Genomic DNA, 20042 nt, shown 5'->3' with positions numbered 1-20042 from the left:
AGACGCTGCTGTTTGTTTGGATGAGTTTATGCTAACTATGCTAAATGTATCCGAAGAAGCCATGTATAATGTTTCTCTCATGTTTATTATGTTGTATGTTTTGTCTTGAGATACCAGTAGGCACTGTTTCATCAGTTTGATCATTCATACTTTTTTTATTGCATTAAAGGCATAGTTCACTCAAAAATGAAAATTGTCATTACTCACCCTCATGTCGTTCCCAACCCGTAAGACTTTCATTCATCTTCGGAACATCATCTAAAAGCTTTCTATCCCTCCATTGAATATCCCAGCCTACGCAACTACCACTTTCAAGCCCCAGAAAGGTAGAGAAAACATACTACAATATGTCAAATATGACAATACATGCATCTCCAGTGGTTTAAACTCAATTTTCTGAAGTGACGTGAGTGCTTTGTTTGTGCAAAAAAGCATAATTTACCACTTTATTTACAAAATATTAATCTCCAATGCGCTTTCACGCAACAACGTTTGCTCTTGCGTCAACACATCACACATGCACTGCGTCGCGGTGCACTCATGAACGTGCGTCGGAGATTAATATTTTGTAAATAAAGTGGTAAATGATGGGGGTTTATTTTGCGCAAACAAAGCACTCACGTCGCTTCATAAAATTGAGGTTAAACCACCGGAGTCACGTGGATTAATATAAAATAACAGTTTTCTTTTTTGACTACATTAAAACAATTATTTTATTCCTGTCTTGTCAAAGCTGAATTTGAGAAATTATTCTAATATGCTAATTTGGTACAAAAAAAGAAGAAATATTTCTTATTATAATCAAAGTTGAAAACGGTTGTTTTGATTTAATATTTTTGTGGAAACTGATACATTTTCAGGATTTCAGGAATATGCTAATTTGGTACAAAAAAGAAGAAATATTTCTTATTATAATCAGATAGTTAGAAAGTTCAAAAGAACATCTTTTGTAACATTATACGTGTCTTCACTTTTGACCAATTCAATGCGTACTTAATAATAAGTTACGAATAAAAGTATTCATTTCTTTTTTTAAATCTTATTGACACCAAACCTTTAACGATATTATGTATATGCATTTTTAAATTGCATTCTCTCAACTTCTTTCTTTGACTAGAATGGTGCAAATCTTGCATTTAATGTTAAATACAAGCAATACAAACAATATTAAACATGTTTATATAAGAATAATACATCCTTGCAAATCAGATGTTGTTTGTTTGTGAAATCCTGATGTACTCTTTTGCTGTGTAACATTCTGTAGTTTTATAATAATTACAAGAGATTTCAAATATGCTTTTATCAAAGACTAGAGTTATGTCTGTCATTTTTATGACCTCTCATGGGTTTGACATTAATCTCTGCATGATGAAGTATTTCCTGTGTTAATGGGTTAGGGTGTTACCATAGAGGTAAAAGGCGATCACCTAGATCTTTGTCTAACAATTTCATGTTGGAAATTTATCGTGATGTTTTAATGCAAATACAATGATTTTGAGACATTCTGAAGTGAGACTGCAGTGTCTAAATACTTTTTAGGGCAGCTGTTTACAGGGCTGCCAACTTTTGAGTTTAGCTTGGAGTGAGATTTGTATTTTTTTTGGCGAGGGGGGGTGGGTATGTAAAAACAAATATTGCATCACAGTAAGTGTAATTGTCAAAACATTTGGTAACTAAATAGAATTTTATGAAGTTTAGTGACAACATGTTACAATGTTTACATTGTACAATGACTGGTATAGGATACAGTTTTTATTATTGCTTGACAAAAATTTCAAGATTTCAATTCCATTCTTGTGATTTGATTCCGATTTTGATTCAATATTGATTAATTTGGATACATGTTTATTTTAAATTTTATTTAAAAAAATAATCTCACCTAATGCTGTAAACATAGAGGGCCCAGTCTGCTGGTATTATTAAAAATAACATTAAATTAAATATAATGCAGTTTTTGTTATAATAACAATTATTTAATGACATAAGTAAAAATATAATAAATATATAATATAGTGCTCAGCAAAATCTCCTCTCTAGCTATTTTTTCTATTCAATTAACATGCTATGGTCGTTAAATGGCTTTCCTGAGGTAAATGTAACGTTATGTGACATAATTGTTCTCCTGCTGTTATATTGACCTCTTTCCGTGGTTGAAAAACACTAATTGGTCGATATTATGTATACTTTCGGTAAGTTGTACTGCATCTTTAAAAAAAAAAGTATACTTTCGGTAAGTTGTACTGCATCTTTAAAAAAAAAAGTAACAGGTGATCGGTTCACGTGCACTTGAACTGAGGCGCTCAGCGATCTGTCACGTCACATATACAAGCGCCAAACGTATTTTTGTCTGAATTTCGTAATAAAATTGACGGAATCTAAGAGCTGAGAATTAGTTTAATATTAAAAGTACCTCTTTGCTCCACAATTTTTCTGTGCGTGAGAAAATGGATGTGTGGCGTGAGAGCGTATGAAAAGTGTCAATTGCGTGAGTCTCACGCTCAATGCGTGAGAGTTGGCAGCCCTGGTTTACAATAATTCATGTCTCTGTGACGGGCAAGATATGCTTTTTTTTGCATGCACAGCACAAAGATATGACATTTATCTCTTCTACCTTCAGTGGAGCCAGAAGGCATTGTGTTTGCATCTCTCTTCTGTAGGTCTCTTATAACTCGGGTTGTGTTTGGAGATGCTCATTTCAATCCCATAATTGTGGTTTCATTTGTTTTGACTACAGGTGGCTCAGAGTTCTAAAGTGTGGGATGAGGTGCCCTTTCCAGAGGATTTAGAGGAGGAAAACAAGCGGCCGGGAGGATATGTGGATGATGAAGAGTACTATGATCCTTCAGGAGGTGAGACTCTCTGAATGCCATTGCTGAGTACCTATAATGAAGGAATAGAAATATGACTCCTTTTAACCAAGAACAAAATTATTAAATTGCATAAATGCAAAACTGCATATTTTCATGTTATAATTGTTTAAAAAGAAATTAAATTTTATTCAACAAGGGCACATTAAATTGATAAAAAGTGACAAAGACATTTATAATGTGACACTGAAGACTTGAGTAATGCTGCTGAAAATTCAGGATTCAGATTGCCACCACAGGAATAAATTACATTTGAAAATATATTCAAATAGAAAAATATCTCTCACACACACACACACACACACACAAATTTGAATGCTATTACATATTTAAAAAAACATCTAAAACTAGTTGACCTCACTGATTAACTAGTTGGTTGTTGGATGACTAGTTGTCTCTTGTGATTCATCCCTACACACATTTCAGAATGCTTAGCTTACGTACAGTAGAATGCAGGCTAGCATAGCTAGAAGTGTTTTTCCATGATTCATGGTATTTTTTGTGTTTAACTAAAAATAAAAACGAATTTCTTCTTTTTTTTCTTTCAGATATCAGCGGAGAAGAGGATGGAAGCACTCCTGAGCCGAGTACGGTTGATCCAGGCACGCTTATGACAAGTGAGAATCTTTTTTTATTTATGGAGAGGAAGTATTACTACATGACAATAGTCACACATTTCATATCAGTGTGATAAAAGAGATGCCTCAACAGATCTTGCTGTAAAAGTTGAAAGCATTTTAATCATCTTCTGAGGCATTATATAGAGTTGTTGCGTCTGCTGAATAGTGTCTCAGTCACATCCTGTCACCAGCCTTTGCTCACAGTGATGAGACGGCATCGTCATCACAACAAAGGCCTCAGATTTGTGCCAGAGATCCAAACAATACTAATTTCTCCTTTCATCAGATGAGATGCAGAGGTGTAAACATAACGGCACACATGAAAGTCAGTATAAGAAATAGCGCCACAACAGACGATACAAACTGTCATGTATTGATTCCCTCACGTCCATGTTTAATTCTCGCCTTTCATGATCTGGTAACATTTAACACATTTTTCTTCTCTTTGAGTTTTAGTTTATAAGGGTACGTAAATGGTATTCTTTTGTCACTGTTTTACAGAATTTATGTGTAGTTATATTTCGTAAAGTGGGGTCCAAATGTGTATAAACCTGGAAATATACTATTATTATATAATTTAAGATTCTGTAAAATTTAAAATGAAGAAAGATTACACTATCATTCTAACGTTTTGGGTCAGTCAGATTAAATCATATTAATTAATACTTTTATCCAGTTAGGATGCATTAAATAATTCAAAAAGTGACAGTAAAGTCATTGTTACAAATGTCGATTTGAAATAATTGCTGTTCTTTTAATTTGATTATAAAAATCACCACAAAAATATAGCACCTCAGCTGTTTTTAGGATTGATGAAAAGAGCAGCAAATCAGAGCAACACATTTCTTGAGCAGAAAATCAGCATATTAGAATTATTTCTGAAGGATCATGTGACTGAAAACTGGAGTAATGATGCTGAAAATTCAGCTTTGCCATCACAGGAATAAATTACATTTTAAAATATATTGAGAAATAAATGTTATTTGAAATTGTAATAATATTTCACAATGTTTTTTTTTTAATGGTACTGTATGTTGAAAAATTTAGAAATGGGGGGAAATCCTAAATACTAAGAAATTGTGAAATTCGTGTACATTTGTAATTGATCTTTCCACTTAGATTGTTATGCTAATAATATAATTTGTAAATGAACAATTCTTTAATAATTAATCTCAGACTTTTGATAACCACTAGTTTCATTAATTTAATTTCTTATGTTGTGTGGCATCCAGCCTCATTTTGAAAACAGACCTTGCGTAATTTAGATGCCACATGTCGAAAGTGTCTGAGCCACAGGGCCAGACTTCTGCTTTTTTTCCCCCCCTTTCTAAACTATTCTATCTTTGGAACAACTTTTGCGTCTGTCCTTTTGGAGTCAGTCTGGGCCATTGTATTGCATGACATCATGGTGGAATGATTGTTTTGGTAGGAGCTCTGCAGTCCGACACCTGAGCTTTACCCCCAAAATAGCACTGCGTGCGCACCTCCACACAGATTAGGAAGGGATATTTCTGTTGTAGCTTTAGCGTATTCAGAAGATGGACTTCCAGAGGGTGACGGTGTCAACTAAGAGGTGCCAGATCTAAACAGCTGAATGAGTCAACTCTTAAACATCACCTCTCTGAGACTCCAGTTTATGAAGTGACCACCTCCAGGCTTGAAATTCTCAAAGCAAACATGTAGTTTGGTAACTTTAGACACAAGTTTAGTAGAGTCGCCATCCCTCTAAGCTTGAACTGGAGCATAATGTTGATCTGATGACCCACTAATGATATTTGAGGTTCAGCACGCCACATGAGCTTGGTTTGAAGTCAGGATGCTAAGCATTTTTCTGATCACACTGGAATTGGTAGATTCAATAAACATCTTTTAACAAAAATATCTGCCATATAATGTTTTAAGGCTGGATAGGCTGAGACTGAGTGAGCCAGTTGTAATTCCCCTTCTAAAGGGGGAAGTTTATTCTCTAAAGCCATTTATAAATCCGGGCCTGACAGCACTTGGGAAAGAACATTTGACTTCCTCGACTGGAGTATTTGTGGATGTCTAACCTGTGCGCTCTTTTACGTGTCAACTAAGAGGTCTGCGTAACCACCTTTCCTTCCCTGTCACTGATGAGAGTTCATATCCTGCAACTGTAGCACCTTTTACTCTGCATCCTGTTTTTCTGATGCATTTTCCATCCATACTTTCACATTGGGCGTCTGCACTTGAAATAGTTTTATACGTAAGCCTAAGTGGTCTTTACTAGCCTTAGGAAAGAAAAAATACACACACACATATATGTGTGTGTTTTCTTTCCTAAGGCTAATTCTAAGCCTTTTGATGTGGTCAATTGAAGTGGTTGTAGCTTTGTGCTCAGACAGCTGTGCTGGTAACCCAGAGGTTGTTGGTTTAAACCATAGAAGGGGTGATTTATGAACTCTAGAATTTTTGGGGTCTGTCAACAATCTTCCCTGTGAGCAAGACACTTAACCCCAGGTTACTCCTGTCCCTGTAGTAAGGCATTTGTAAAATTACAAAAATGTGATCATTTCAAAACACGATTGTGTCAAGCACTGGATAAGCAGCCCAAATAAATTATATCCGGCATCTTTTCTTTATCAGTCACAAACCCCCTTAGCATACAAGAAAACTCTTTAATCTGAGCCGCTTTATATTTGTTTGCCTGATAAAGCCTGATAAAGACATGGGATGTCTCCTCACCCTCTTTTGGCTCAACAGAACAGTTTCACAGGCCCTCATACAGACCCTGAACAAAGGAGCTGAGGAGACAAAGGTTACCATAGCATACAGACAGTTGCTTTGAGAAAATGGCCAGGAGATAATTTTGAAATGTGGCCATGAGAATGCTTATCTCAACACCTCCACATGGAATTTGTGTTTGCTTACAGTGCTGACTAGGTGAGAAGCTCGAAGGACCAACTTGTTAATTTGTTAAGTCACCTACCCATAAACATAATCTGAGGTGTTCTGGCAAGATGAAATCATAGTTGTAAAATGAAATCTAGTTAATATCTGTTTCTCAATTCATGTAAATGTTACATTTCTTTTGAAAGCTCTGGCTTACTCTGCTGTGTTGACATATATAATAATATATTAACCTAAACATTATTTGTATTTGAATATCTACTTTTTAAAAAAAGATTTGTTTTTAACATGCATGCCACCAATACATTTTTATAAATGCTATATAAAATGTCATACGTGTTTTTTTTTAAACTTTTTAAACAAAACTTTATTTTTGTTGATTTTATCCTTTGAACATATTCTGCATGTTTATCACTTATCTAAATCCTATTACTGAAAAGTAAAATGGTTCCTTGCACACAAAGATTGAGGGCCACTTGTGCATGACTCTTGAGCTCTGCAAAAGTGAACCGATGTCAAAACATCAGATGAAAGATGCAGAAGTGTACAGGGTCCTAAAACCTTCCAGAAAAAAAGGCCACCCAGCTTTCCATTCCTGCCTGTCCTGGTCGTGCAGTTGATGTAATGGTGTGCGTCAGGGCTGCAAAGATGATAGTTATACAGCAGCATTTGGAGACGTGGAGGGGCAGCTGCGGTTATTTTGGGTTCCATGTTGTTGAGGTCTCACCTTCTCAGAGGAGGCCATATACATTCTGTCAGAAAGAGAAAAGAGCAAAGAATTGAGAAAATGAACAAAATGTGGTTCTTGACTGGTTGGTCCTGACATATATATATCTATCCATTCCATTTTACTTTTTAATTTGTTTTAAGTAAAATATTTACTGAGCAAAATGAAGCCACATCCACAAGTGTCGCCTTAATGTGTATAGGCAATGATGTGAGCTCAGGTTTTTTTTTAAACGTTTTTTTTATTTTAGAATAGACTAATTTTAGACTTCTTTTTTTTTTTTCACCAATTTTTTTTTAATAATAATATCGGTAGTACTGGCTTACCACTTATTGTTTCATGTTAAATCTGGGTTTTGAAGCAAAGCCAGATGAGAACCAAGTTTACTGAACAGAACTTCCTAAATAACCGTCCTCATGAACAGCTTTCATCTCTTAGATACTGCCACTCATTGTTATGGCAGAAACATATGCGTTGCCTTGGAAAATCTTGTCCTCCTCCATAGGAAACATTGCTTTATTTCTCTCACTGGACACATTTGCAGTCACAAATGTCCTTACAATATGACACTCACAAAGACACAGACAGTATTTGAAAGTCATTGAGGTTCTAACCCATTGCTGGCTAATAATTTGCCACATCTGTAATACATGTAGAAAGTTTCAATTCAGAAGTTATGATGATTGCAATAGTTGACCAACAGTAAATGAGATCATTTTATTGCTAATGGAAACATCCTTGGGTCTCACCACAGCTAAGCTTTTTTTTATTGTGCTTCAGGACTTTCCTGCAGAAGGTCTGGGAGTGTCCAGAATGAAAGTAATAATTTATCTTTTGGGAGTTATAAAGTAATTTGCAGCTTTGGTTCCAGTGGCTAAACTAAATAAATAATGTTCATTGTTCAAGTGATCAAAAGAACTTAATGGAAGATACAGTAGCGAGAGAGAGACGGACAAAGAGAAAGAATAAAGTGTGTTCGTGCTTGTTTTATCTTTAAAGGAAGAAAGAGTGCCCGCTTTGTCTCTCTGTGATGGCACACTGAAGGCTTTGTAGTGTGAAATTGTCAGTAGCAGTTCAGTACATAAAAGCACAGTTCTAATAGTGTCGCTTCTTTCAACTCGGCACTTTGATTTTGATGCAGGACGGCTTTGAATTTGTGGATACCTCATTAACACCACTTAGCGTGGGATGGAATGAACAGCAATACATAATCATAGCAATTACCAAAACTATCTCTCAACCGCATTACCACTCTGTATGTCCACGATAACTCAGACGGATGTTCTTTTATATTCTCATAGAAAGTTTGTGAGAATGTGATATTTACTAGTGCTTGTTTTGAGATCAATAATATTTCCAGCTTGCCTTGAAATACTTTTGCATTGTTTCCTTGTCATGAGGGGGAGTAAATAATAACTGAATATTCTACAGTGGAAACCAGAAGTGATTAATCAAATTCTGACGTCAAGACCAATTATCTTTGCCGAGTCTTCAAGTTTGCGAGAGCAAACAGGATGTGCCCGTCCCACTGGTAGCCCAGAATATATCTATTCTACGGGTGTATTTGTGAGAGAAAAGAGTTAAAACTAGACCGTGGAAGTTTGGATGCTGCGCTGGAGTGGAGGATATCCTGCAAACTACAATGACTTAATGAGATCCCACCATGATAATTGTAGCTGGGATTTAAAGCAGGCTGAGAGAATTCTAGCGACGATCTGTGTCTTCATAAGCAGATGTTGATCATATGCAGCGTCACCTCTGGCTCAGTGGTTCACTGTCAATGCTCTGCTGTGCCAGAGGAATGTGGCTCTTAAACGCGCACAAATCAAAATCTGCCATTCAAAATAGAAAACATGCATCAGTAGTTAAACCATGTCTTCTCCAGCTGGGCTGCTTCTACTGGATCTCATACTTATTAAATCTTGGATGTATCATAGCAGTTCATATCCATCTAACCTTCTGGTTTGCATCTATCACAACACTGAGAAGGAATATGGTCAAATCTGCTGTTCTTCCTCTGATTTTGTCTCTATTGTTTCCCCACCGTCCTTGAAATAGAATCTCCCCCACACGTCCTGCCTCTTTCCTCTTATTCCATTCACTGTTTGCACAATCATTTTCCTTTGACCCTCTGACCCCAATGCCTCTGTTCTTTGTCCATGTTTCGGTCCTCTGGGGACATCTTGAGCGTCGAGCAGCGTGAGTACAGTAGGTCGTGTTCTCAGCTGAACTCTTCAATTACGCAGCATTATCTTTGATATGGTTGATTCCCTAACAATGCAACCATTTTAACCTTATGTATATAAACGTTATATTTTGCTCTATTGATTCTTTCCAAGTACTTTGAGTTATCTGGGTCAGTGACGTCTATGAGTGTTCACGATAAATGTTTGAAAAGAATCTAGCTTGTGTCGAATTCTATAAAAGTACTCTTTGTGTTCATGCTGGTTTCATTTGGTTTTTGGAAAAACGTGCATGCCATTTTCAAGATAAATTTCAATAAATGGCTCGTGAGATGTAACAAAGCAAAAAAAAAAAAAAGTAATGTGTTATTCAAGGTGACATCTTAATCATTATTTATAAATATATATAAAAAAAAAAAACATTTTTACAAATCATGATTAATTCATAAATGTCTGTTATATTAATAATTCTGACAATGTTTATCAATAATAATAATAATGTATAAATATCATTACTATATATTAAATTGCATTTTGAAGAGTCACACCACCATTTTAAATCCTTAAATAACCCTGTCATAAAAAGGTCAAATTATCTGATTTTTAAAGAGAATTATTGATCTCGGCATAAAGTCCTGAGGGTCTTCAAAGGGGCCACAGGATGACTTAGGTATTTAAATCAATAAATTATCATCAAAATAATCTAACTCTAATATGATTGATTAGTTAATCTCCTTTAATCCCATTCGCTTCAATAAAGATTGAAATGATATTTAAATTATATATTTTTGTCCCCCATAGTAACTATTTATAGTTCTTGAAACTTCTGGAATCACAAAATGATTTGTGGTTAATTCATTTAATATATAATTAGAATTTCAATTAATTAAACATTTTTTGAAAACATGCAGCTTTCCCATTATCACAAAAGAAATAATGTAGAAAATTTGTAATATTGTCACAAAGTTTGAGAATCATTTCTCTGACAATTTTCAGTTTTTTTTCTTTTCCTTTTTCTGTATGTTTCTCCCCCGCATGAATTTTCAGTTTTACGCTCTAATTTATGCATTCACCATTTGCTTGTAGATCTCCGAGCTGTAAACACAAGCTAAACGGGTTATGCACTTCCATGCTTGAGGGTGCGAAATTGTTTAGCACCAGAACGACAACAACATGCCCTGCCAGCTGGCTTTGTGGCATTGTGATGGATGGAGGTTTTCCTCTCGCAAATGTACATTTGACATTTGGATGGTTTGTGTCTGGGAATAGACTGGTGAAAAATCAGCGAATCTCTGTCCAAGTGCATTCCACAGAGTCGCAAAATAAGACCAGAAGACTACTTCGAGTGTTCGATTCAGAGTAAAGGGTTCTTGTGGAGGAGGAGTGAAGGTCGAGTTGAAAGACTCGTGTTTTAAAGACCAAGCATTGGCTCAATCGGCTCTTTGTCTTCCTCACAGTCACCCGTGTGTCCCGCTGAGGACTCGGCCCACAAAGCTGCCAAAGTTATGCTGTTGTATAGCGAGAAGAGTTTATGAATTAAGCATTTGGAATGCTTTCATTTCACTGTCCTTTCCCTTGTCCGAATGCAGTTTCAGTGCACTCGCTGGCGTTCCACAGGGGATTTCCTAAATGGAAAGACTGAATGGGCTTTTGCTCTGTTCCAAAGCGAGAATGTGGTTTTCTAAGTTGCAGCCTTATTAGCGAGAGCAACTGAGACGAGATTACGGGCTCTGGGCAGTCTGTGCTCTCGAAAGAGAGAGGCTGATGCTTTTACAGTGTGCCCACACAAGTGATTCGATTAATCATGGGTCAGTGCCAACACTTTGACGGGACCTTTTGATGTTGCCTTTCCTCTGTCCAGGCCGTAATAGTCCGGCCATGGTGACATTACAGAAAAAAACAGACAAAGGCAGTCAGTCAAGACCTTCTGACACTCTTACTTTTTCATCTCTGTCTGTCCTTTTAATGACCTAAGTTAACTTTCTTTTCTTTTTTTTTTTGCGGTAATGAGACTTGTCTTCCGCAGAAATGGAGGATGCCATTAATGAAGCAGGCAACCATGTGTCAGTGTTTTGCACAATTAGAAAAGACTGGGCTCTGGGCCACTTTCTTTTCTAAATCGTGTCAGCACTAAGTGCGAATTTCCAATAAACTGTGTGTGCATGGCAAATACATTTGACCGGACGGTGACAGCAGGTGTCTGGATTCTGTGAAAAGCAAGTTAATTAATGTCTGTGATATAATATCAATTGGAATCTATAAATACAATATGAAGAGTAAAAGGTCAAAAGAGTCTTTTTGGGGTGTGTGTGACGTGTGGATATAAGCTGTGTGTCCATTTGGCAGTCACATTAAACATGACTTTGCTGGAGAGTGGCAGCTAACTGCAAGAAAGAGTGCAAATATTGACTTCCCTTTTTTTCAACTCAGTTTGACAAACTGAAATCGGGAAAACCCACCCAGACGAGCTGCCGGGAGGGCAGTAAAAAGGCTGGAGCTTTTTAAAGGTTAATGTTGAGACTCTGGGCTTAAGCCAATAGCATGTATTTGTTTTTGGTATTGAACGGCAGCTTTTTGAAGAAGAATTGGAGCCGCCGATGCTTAAACATTTCCTGAATAGATGTTGTAATGCTGTGCTTCTCAATGATTATTTGAACTTTTTATGACCGAATTTATCTATATTATATAAACAATATTATACATGACGTGCCTCAAGGCCCTACCCGACTATTGTCTTTAGCAGCACGTTTGGTTGTTTACTTGCATGTTTATTCATGGCTTTTTTTAGGTCTTAGTTTGTTTAGGCTGTTCTTTCTGGTCTCCTTGAATGTCACACAAGCACGATATATCTGTATTATATTGGTCATCGGTTGTTATTATCGGTTATCGGCTGATATCAGAATTTAAAAAAATTTAATTATATGTTTGTGTGTGTGTGTATATATAGATATACAGATTGTCTTTGGTGTCATCTAACTTTTATAACACAAAGTTAAATACATTCTTTAGTAAATTTTATACTGTAAATTATAATGTTGTGATACTGTGTTAACGTGTAGAATATAACATGATTTAGTTTTTTTGTGTGTGTTATGTTTAGACAAAGTAATGCAACATTTTAATATTAGACATTTATGATCGATACATTTAGTTGAATTATCAACTTACTGGATGTAGTTATAATATCGGTGCATTCTTAGAATCTAACTTGTGTATAATACAATTATTATTGATAATTGATAAATAATATTTAATCTATGAAATATAAAAATAATTATAATTTATAACCGATAAAATCATCATTATTGAAGTACACTGACAATATTGATTTGTGCATAGTTCGTATATTTGTGTTTCTCAAGTGAAATGTCATCAGATACTTTTATAGAGCCAAATTACATTTGCAAATTGCTCTATATGGATGTAATTCACTATAATAATAATAATTGTCTGTCACTGTTGTTGTGAGTCTGACCACTGCATTCTCGTTTCTAGTTTACTATCGGGCACTGGTGAACTTCACAAACTCATTCCAGTATGGGCCTGAACTTGATGACATCTACTCTCCTGCTTTCCAAGAGATATCGTCTGCTGTCGTTGATACGGTACGTGCAACTACTCAAGGACTGTGACTTTAAGAAATAATACCAAAGGAGTTCAGACAATAATAATTAAGGGTGTGCTCCACATGGGTATTGGGTCATATTACTGATCACATGCCTTTCCTCTGATTCTTGTCTGTACTGTGTCAATGTTTAAATCAGTGTTTACCTGATTTAGAAAAGTGCTTTGTATGGCAAGGCCAGCATGTGGTGATTAATGGCGTTTATTTCCACCACAGCTCGAGTCTGACTACAGCAGGATACCAGGACAGCAGACTGTCAATGTGGTTCTCATCAAGTAAACACAATTTCCAGTTTCAAACACTCTTTTGCATATTCTCATGTAGAAGGATAGTCAGTTTACTTAGGACATTAGGACATTCATGTAATCAAACACTTTTTTGTGTGTGTGTGTGTTATGGGACTTTTTATGATCACCCTGCTGAAAAACATCTTAAACAAGCTGGTCAAGCGGGTGCCCGAACCCTCTGTAAAAACAGGCTGAGATACCAGCTCACTATCTTATGTTGGTTTATGTGGTTTGTTTGTTGTTTTGATTAAGTGTGCTCTGCGTACATTTCGCAGGAAAATCGGCAAAGATGTGTTTGTGGAGCTGGACGTCGGCTCAGATAACAACTCTAATGAATCGCAGATCAGAGGTGTCCTGTTCTCTGTGGTTAAAGAGGGCACCATTGCTTCCTACGATACCTCAGTAATTGGCTTCCAGTTCAGACGGCTTGGAGAAGGTTTGTTCAATACTTTTCTAATAATGATTAGATTATGATTCCTTACTAAATGGTGCAATAAATCATGATAACTGAAATTTGGTTCATTTTGAATCATTTGAATCATTTTGGTATGATTCATGTAAATTAAAAACAAAATAGGCTGCAGACTCAAATTTAGCTTGAGGGGAAATTTTCCATATTAGAATATTGACAAAAATATTTATAAACAAACAATATAACAAACAACAAAATTACATTAATATTATTATTAATTTTATTTTTTTTGGTAATTTTTTTGAGATGTTTATTTTATATTTTGGATAATAATAATTTTGACAGATATCTTGCATGTTAGTTATATTTTGCATAACAACAATTAATAATAATATAACTTGTATTAATAATGATGATTATGATCAAATAAATATGATAATTCATGCATTGAAATTCCAATTGTCAAGATATATTTTGCAAGCTTATAAATGTGGAATAAAACTAACACAATTCATTATTATTACTACTTCTAATAATAATAACAACAATAATTATGATATTGACAGAGATCTTTTGCATGCTTATAAATCGTAGAATAAGAAATTACATTATTATCAACTACAACAACTACATTAATAATAACAGTAATAATAAAAATCATAATAATAATCAATTTGATAATTAATGCATTGTGCAATTTTCAATTGTCAGATCCAATAGTGCATTTTAACACCCCTGTCTTTTACACTTTACAGTCTGTTTAACTATCCATTCTTGCAGTTCTGTTTGGAACTAGTCATCATTCAACAGAATGTAGTATAGATAATATTTGTGTCTGGTTCATAGCTGATACTCTCCCTCCTGTGGAGCCCATCGATGTGCCAGGTTTGTCCTCAACCAGGTCTGCTGCATGGAGACTGTAGCGCATTAGAACACAGTCCAGTCTTGTTCTCTTATGCAAACTGCAAGGAATTCTCAGATTATGTAGTGGCTGGATAAAGAATGAAACCTTTATGCATGTGTACACTCTGATGAAGACCAAAAGAAGAACAAAAGGCTTTGCATGGCTTGTCATTGATTGAAGTGATGCTGATGTCAGGAATGCACCTACCTTGGAGTATAATTTTCAGGCAATGCAACCTGTTTGTGTTTGCAGTGTCTAGTTTTGTTCATATGTGATGGAATTGAGTTTTTTTCAGTCCAAGCTTTCCATAATTTTCACTTTCAATTTAAGGTACCGGATAAGATAATTCAAGACTGAATGGAAAAGCCAGAATGAACATTGTACAGATGTACTTTGGCTTTGTTCACACTGCATATTAAGACTGCATATCCACTTGATCAGACAATAGTCTATAGACTTCCTCATACCATAAGTGCAATGTGTCCTAAATAATGAAAAAAACAAACAAAACATGAAATCTGACCTGCCCTTTTAGACTAAGATGCATTACCAAAACAATTAATTCTATTCAGACTAAAAAAAAAAATCAAAAAGTCTGATTTCGATGCCTGTGTTAACAAAGCCCCTTTGTATCCTCTTGAAATAGCAAGTCCAGCATGACGAGGCTGTTATAGGCTGGCATTGAAACGTTGAAACATCTTTCAACAAAGCGTCATGTACAGTTTTTCTTGAATCACTGCATTTCATTACATACAGTATGTCACTGCATTGTATATGTCTGTCTCTACCACCTCAGTGAGGCCCAGTCCCAGGGAATGCTTGTCTGGTGAGTTCAGATGTCAGGATGGGCTGGACTGTATCCCTCTGCAGTTTGTGTGTGACAAACGGCCTGACTGCAATGACTTGAGTGATGAAATGAACTGTGGTGAGTGAGATTGCTTGATGAACCCTCTTCATTTGCCTTAGAAATGAGTGGCATTGCTTTGTTAATTTTGAACCGACTAATATCTTTTCTAATCGAAATCTATTTGGATGTCATGCATACAATTTTATTTTTTTATGCTTTGTTATGCTATGCTATTCTGTCAATTCAACTGTAATTTAGTGGTATTTTTTGTAATGTATATTCAATGCTTTAGACATCTGAAACCATAATGGCTCAGAATTTTCTTAATTTACGGGCTTTTCTCTAAGCTATTAGCATGTATTAATGTTGAGTTTGTAATTGATTGCTCTAATTATATAATTTATTATCAAAGCTGTTGTTCCTGTACGTCCTACTGCACCTACACCTGCCAAAACCAGACCCCCGCCTGGCCCGGGACCTTGTCGTGCAGACCAGGCCTCCTGCCACAACGGACAGTGTATCTCACAGGATTATGTATGTGATGGCGAAACGGACTGTGCTGACGGCAGCGACGAGTTCAAGTGTGGTAGGACTTTTCATTTACCACAGACACGAAACTGCTTATATATAACCAGTCTATTCTCTGCATTTATTATATATTTTTATTTGTCATTTCACAGGAACTCCATCTCCTTGTGAGCCCAATGAGTTTAAGTGTCAGAACGGCCGCTGTGCCCTGAAACTGTGGCGTTGTGATGGGGATAATGACTGTCAAGACAACTCAGATGAGATGAACTGCCGTAAGTCAGACCTGAGCTTCTATCCACAGATGGGGGAAGTGGTCTGGAAACCTGTTTGAAAACTAGTGTTATTTTTGCAGTTCTGTTTGTTGCCACTAGAGGCACAGAAATTACACACTTTATGACTCTTTAATAATTAATCTTTTTTTTTTCTTGTTTCTTCAGCCACTAAAAGTCCAGGGGACACATGTGCCCCGGAGCAGTTTGTGTGTTTGTCTGACCGCGCATGCATTCCTGCCAGTTACCAGTGCGACGAGGAGCCGGACTGTGCCGACCGCTCTGACGAATATGGTTGTGGTAAGGCATTGCAGTCCAATTAATCTTTAACAAGTAAACATTGGTTGTCATAACATATCACTCTTCTTTCTCAACTTTTCTTTCACAGTCATCTTCACTTTGACTTACTAACACTATTGCTTCCTTTAAATCCATAAAAAATTTGTATTTATGGTCTACAAACCATTCATTTTTAGCGGCTTGTTTTGCCACACTCATACAGCTTTTCAATAACGCATAGATCTCATCTCCCATATATCTTGCGTCGATAGCTTATTTAACAGGCGGATTTGGTATTGTTTCTGCCAGCAGTGCCTCCGGCTCTGGTTGGCTAATCTCGCTTAATGAATCTGCCAAATAAAAGCACCTGTCTGCCAATTTAGAATCAAAGACTTGCTGCGGGCGTGTGTGGTTTCTTGTGTCCATGTTTATTTGACTATTTTACCATTCATATAATACAATTATGTGTGGATTGAAGTTGATTGTACTGTTAAATGATTATATGTTTGCTCTTTTTGGACTTAAGCACCTCCCACTGTGACCAACCCCCCGGAAGAGTCCATCACGGCAGCGCGGGGGGACACTGTGACCTTTACTTGTTCTGCCATTGGTGTGCCCATTCCCATCATCACATGGCGTCTTAATTGGGGACACATACCAGCCAACAGCAGGTAGGTTTGGATGTAATACGAATCGTGGATCTCTGAAATGTTCAAGATGGCCACAATCTATGTTAAAGTCATATAGTCCTGATTCTCTTAAAGACTGAATAAATGAAATTGAAGAATATTTGTGGTTTCATCCATCTCTACTAAATTCCCAAAGCGCTCTTTGCTTAACTCTTTAAGCAAAATAGGCAAGTTAATTACTTCAGCACTTGTCTAAATGAAAACAGAAGGCCACACTCCGTGTTTCAGTTGTGCGATTGAGTCATGTATGCAATAAGAAACAGACTGTTGGCTCTTTGACAAAATATACTTGTGTTGTCGGAGCCAACAGCCTCATGGGCAGCGACCAGAGTTCGAGTTTCGGCTCTTGGATCTTTCCCGATCCCATCCCCCTCTCTCCCAGTTTGCTTCCTGTCATTCCTCTGTATCTCAATAAATCCCAAAAATTGTTTTATTTAAAAAAAAAGGCTTGTGAGCTGTCTATATTCAAAATATTCTTTTGATGCTGCTACTTTCAATTATTATTTGTCTTAATAATGATTAGACATTATTAATATGTACAAAGAGAGCCGTATTTAATTTACTCCTCAGCATGTGCTCTCCTTGTGTATGATTATTTCGAGGCTAGTAGGTTTATTCAATCAGACTTTTATTTTTTCATTTTTCTAAACGGACTAACAAGTCTACAGATAGCAGACCCATTTGAATGGGTCATTTGAATAATACATAAAAAAAACACTAATACGTTTTACATAAAAAAAAATATATATATATATAAAACTTTATTAAAATCCTTTGAAATAAGTTATAATCTGAGTAGGAGTCAATTTAAACTAGGACGGCTACTAGAATGTGTTAATTTAGTGATTAGTGATTAAATATTAAGCATATTATTGACATTAAATTAAAAATAATTTGGAATGCATAAGGAACCATTTACATAGGACACATTCTTTCGTTCAAAAACAGTTGGACAGAGCACAGTGGAATGGAATTGAATGCAGGGGTCTTGAGACAGCCCTAATTTAAACATTATTCTATTGACAGGATCACAATGACCAATGAGAATGGGCGAGGAACGCTTACCATCCGTGATGTGAAGGAAGGTGACCAGGGGGCGTACACCTGTGAGGCCATCAATGCTAAAGGCCTAGTGTTTGCCATTCCTGATGGGGTCCTCAGCCTCTCTCAGAGACCAAACCCAGGTAATGCACCAGGTCCATATGGTGCTTTGTAAACATCTTTGGATTACTGTGTATTATATGTTTGTCCTCGTCTAATGCTTTTCTGAAGAGACATGTCATTTCATCCTTTCATTTGTGAGACACAGGTTATCCTGCTGTTATTTGGCTGCATGTTGCATGACTGTGAGGCTTCTCAATCCTGACGGTGGTGGTCTTTCCATCCTTTGTCTTCCATGTTGTACTTGTCCAGTTGTGTCATCCTCTCTGTACGTGTTAGCAGGTAGTTGCCGCGATGGACACTTTAGCGTGGGCGGTCACTGCATGCCATGCTTCTGTTTTGGCATCACAAAGAACTGTCAGAGCACCGGTCGCTACCGTAACCAAATCGGACTGCGCTTCACAGAGGAGGAGGACTTCAAAGGTACTCAGATGATTAAAATCTACAGTGAGGAAAATAAGTATTTGAACACGCTGCTATTTTGCAAGTTCTCTCACTTGGAAATCATGGAGGGGTCTGAAATTGTCATTGTAGGTGCATGTCCACTGTGAGAGACATAATCAAAAAAAAAAAATCCAGAAATCACAATATATGATTTTTTAACTATGTATTTGTATGATACAGCTGCAAATAAGTATTTGAACACCTGTCTATCAGCTAGAATTCTGACCCTCAAAGACCTGTTAGTCTGCCTTTAAAATGTCCCCCTCCACTCCATTTATTATCCTAAATTAGATGCACCTGTTTGAGGTCGTTAGCTGCATAAAGACACCTGTCCACCCCATACAATCAGTAAGAATCCAACTACTAACATGGCCAAGACCAAAGAGCTGTCCAAAGACACTAGAGACAAAATTGTACACCTCCACAAGGCTGGAAAGGGCTACGGGGAAATTGCCAAGCAGCTTGGTGAAAAAAGGTCCACTGTTGGAGCAATCATTAGAAAATGGAAGAAGCTAAACATGACTGTCAATCTCCCTCGGACTGGGGCTCCATGCAAGATCTCACCTCGTGGGGTCTCAATGATCCTAAGAAAGGTGAGAAATCAGCCCAGAACTACACGGGAGGAGCTGGTCAATGACCTGAAAAGAGCTGGGACCACCGTTTCCAAGGTTACTGTTGGTAATACACTAAGACGTCATGGTTTGAAATCATGCATGGCACGGAAGGTTCCCCTGCTTAAACCAGCACATGTCAAGGCCCGTCTTAAGTTTGCCAATGACCATTTGGATGATCCAGAGGAGTCATGGGAGAAAGTCATGTGGTCAGATGAGACCAAAATATAACTTTTTGGTCATAATTCCACTAAACGTGTTTGGAGGAAGAAGAATGATGAGTACCATCCCAAGAACACCATCCCTACTGTGAAGCATGGGGGTGGTAGCATCATGCTTTGGGGGTGTTTTTCTGCACATGGGACAGGGCGACTGCACTGTATTAAGGAGAGGATGACCGGGGCCATGTATTGCGAGATTTTGGGGAACAACCTCCTTCCCTCAGTAAGAGCATTGAAGATGGGTCGAGGCTGGGTCTTCCAACATGACAATGACCCGAAGCACACAGCCAGGATAACCAAGGAGTGGCTCTGTAAGAAGCATATCAAGGTTCTGGCGTGGCCTAGCCAGTCTCCAGACCTAAACCCAATAGAGAATCTTTGGAGGGAGCTCAAACTCCGTGTTTCTCAGCGACAGCCCAGAAACCTGACTGATCTAGAGAAGATCTGTGTGGAGGAGTGGGCCAAAATCCCTCCTGCAGTGTGTGCAAACCTGGTGA

The 20042-nt window shown here is 37.1% G+C and overlaps 1 protein-coding gene across 20 annotated transcripts in view; it reads left to right on the top strand.

Annotated features, from left to right (window-relative positions):
* Window positions 1-20042, top strand: part of hspg2 (heparan sulfate proteoglycan 2) — a 109952-nt gene that overhangs the window by 34323 nt on the left and 55587 nt on the right. For 14 of the 20 annotated variants that reach the window (XM_084099952.1, XM_084099949.1, XM_084099948.1 and 11 more), the window contains exons 2-14: window positions 2735-2849; window positions 3416-3484; window positions 12764-12873; window positions 13110-13168; window positions 13456-13616; window positions 14439-14477; window positions 15293-15421; window positions 15756-15929; window positions 16024-16143; window positions 16309-16440; window positions 16946-17090; window positions 18135-18292; window positions 18522-18692. In XM_084099952.1, the coding sequence (XP_083956078.1) occupies window positions 2735-2849; window positions 3416-3484; window positions 12764-12873; window positions 13110-13168; window positions 13456-13616; window positions 14439-14477; window positions 15293-15421; window positions 15756-15929; window positions 16024-16143; window positions 16309-16440; window positions 16946-17090; window positions 18135-18292; window positions 18522-18692 (1582 nt within the window). The remainder of the gene's footprint in view (window positions 1-2734; window positions 2850-3415; window positions 3485-12763; window positions 12874-13109; window positions 13169-13455; window positions 13617-14438; window positions 14478-15292; window positions 15422-15755; window positions 15930-16023; window positions 16144-16308; window positions 16441-16945; window positions 17091-18134; window positions 18293-18521; window positions 18693-20042) is intronic. The other 6 variants (XM_084099953.1, XM_084099958.1, XM_084099955.1 and 3 more) reach the window with 3 other exon arrangements.

The sequence above is a fragment of the Abramis brama genome, assembly GCF_963993115.1.
Source record: "Abramis brama genome assembly, chromosome: 22".
NCBI lineage: Eukaryota > Metazoa > Chordata > Actinopteri > Cypriniformes > Leuciscidae > Abramis > Abramis brama.
Note: the sequence above shows the minus strand (reverse complement) of the source record. Positions and strands in the feature narration are given on the sequence as shown.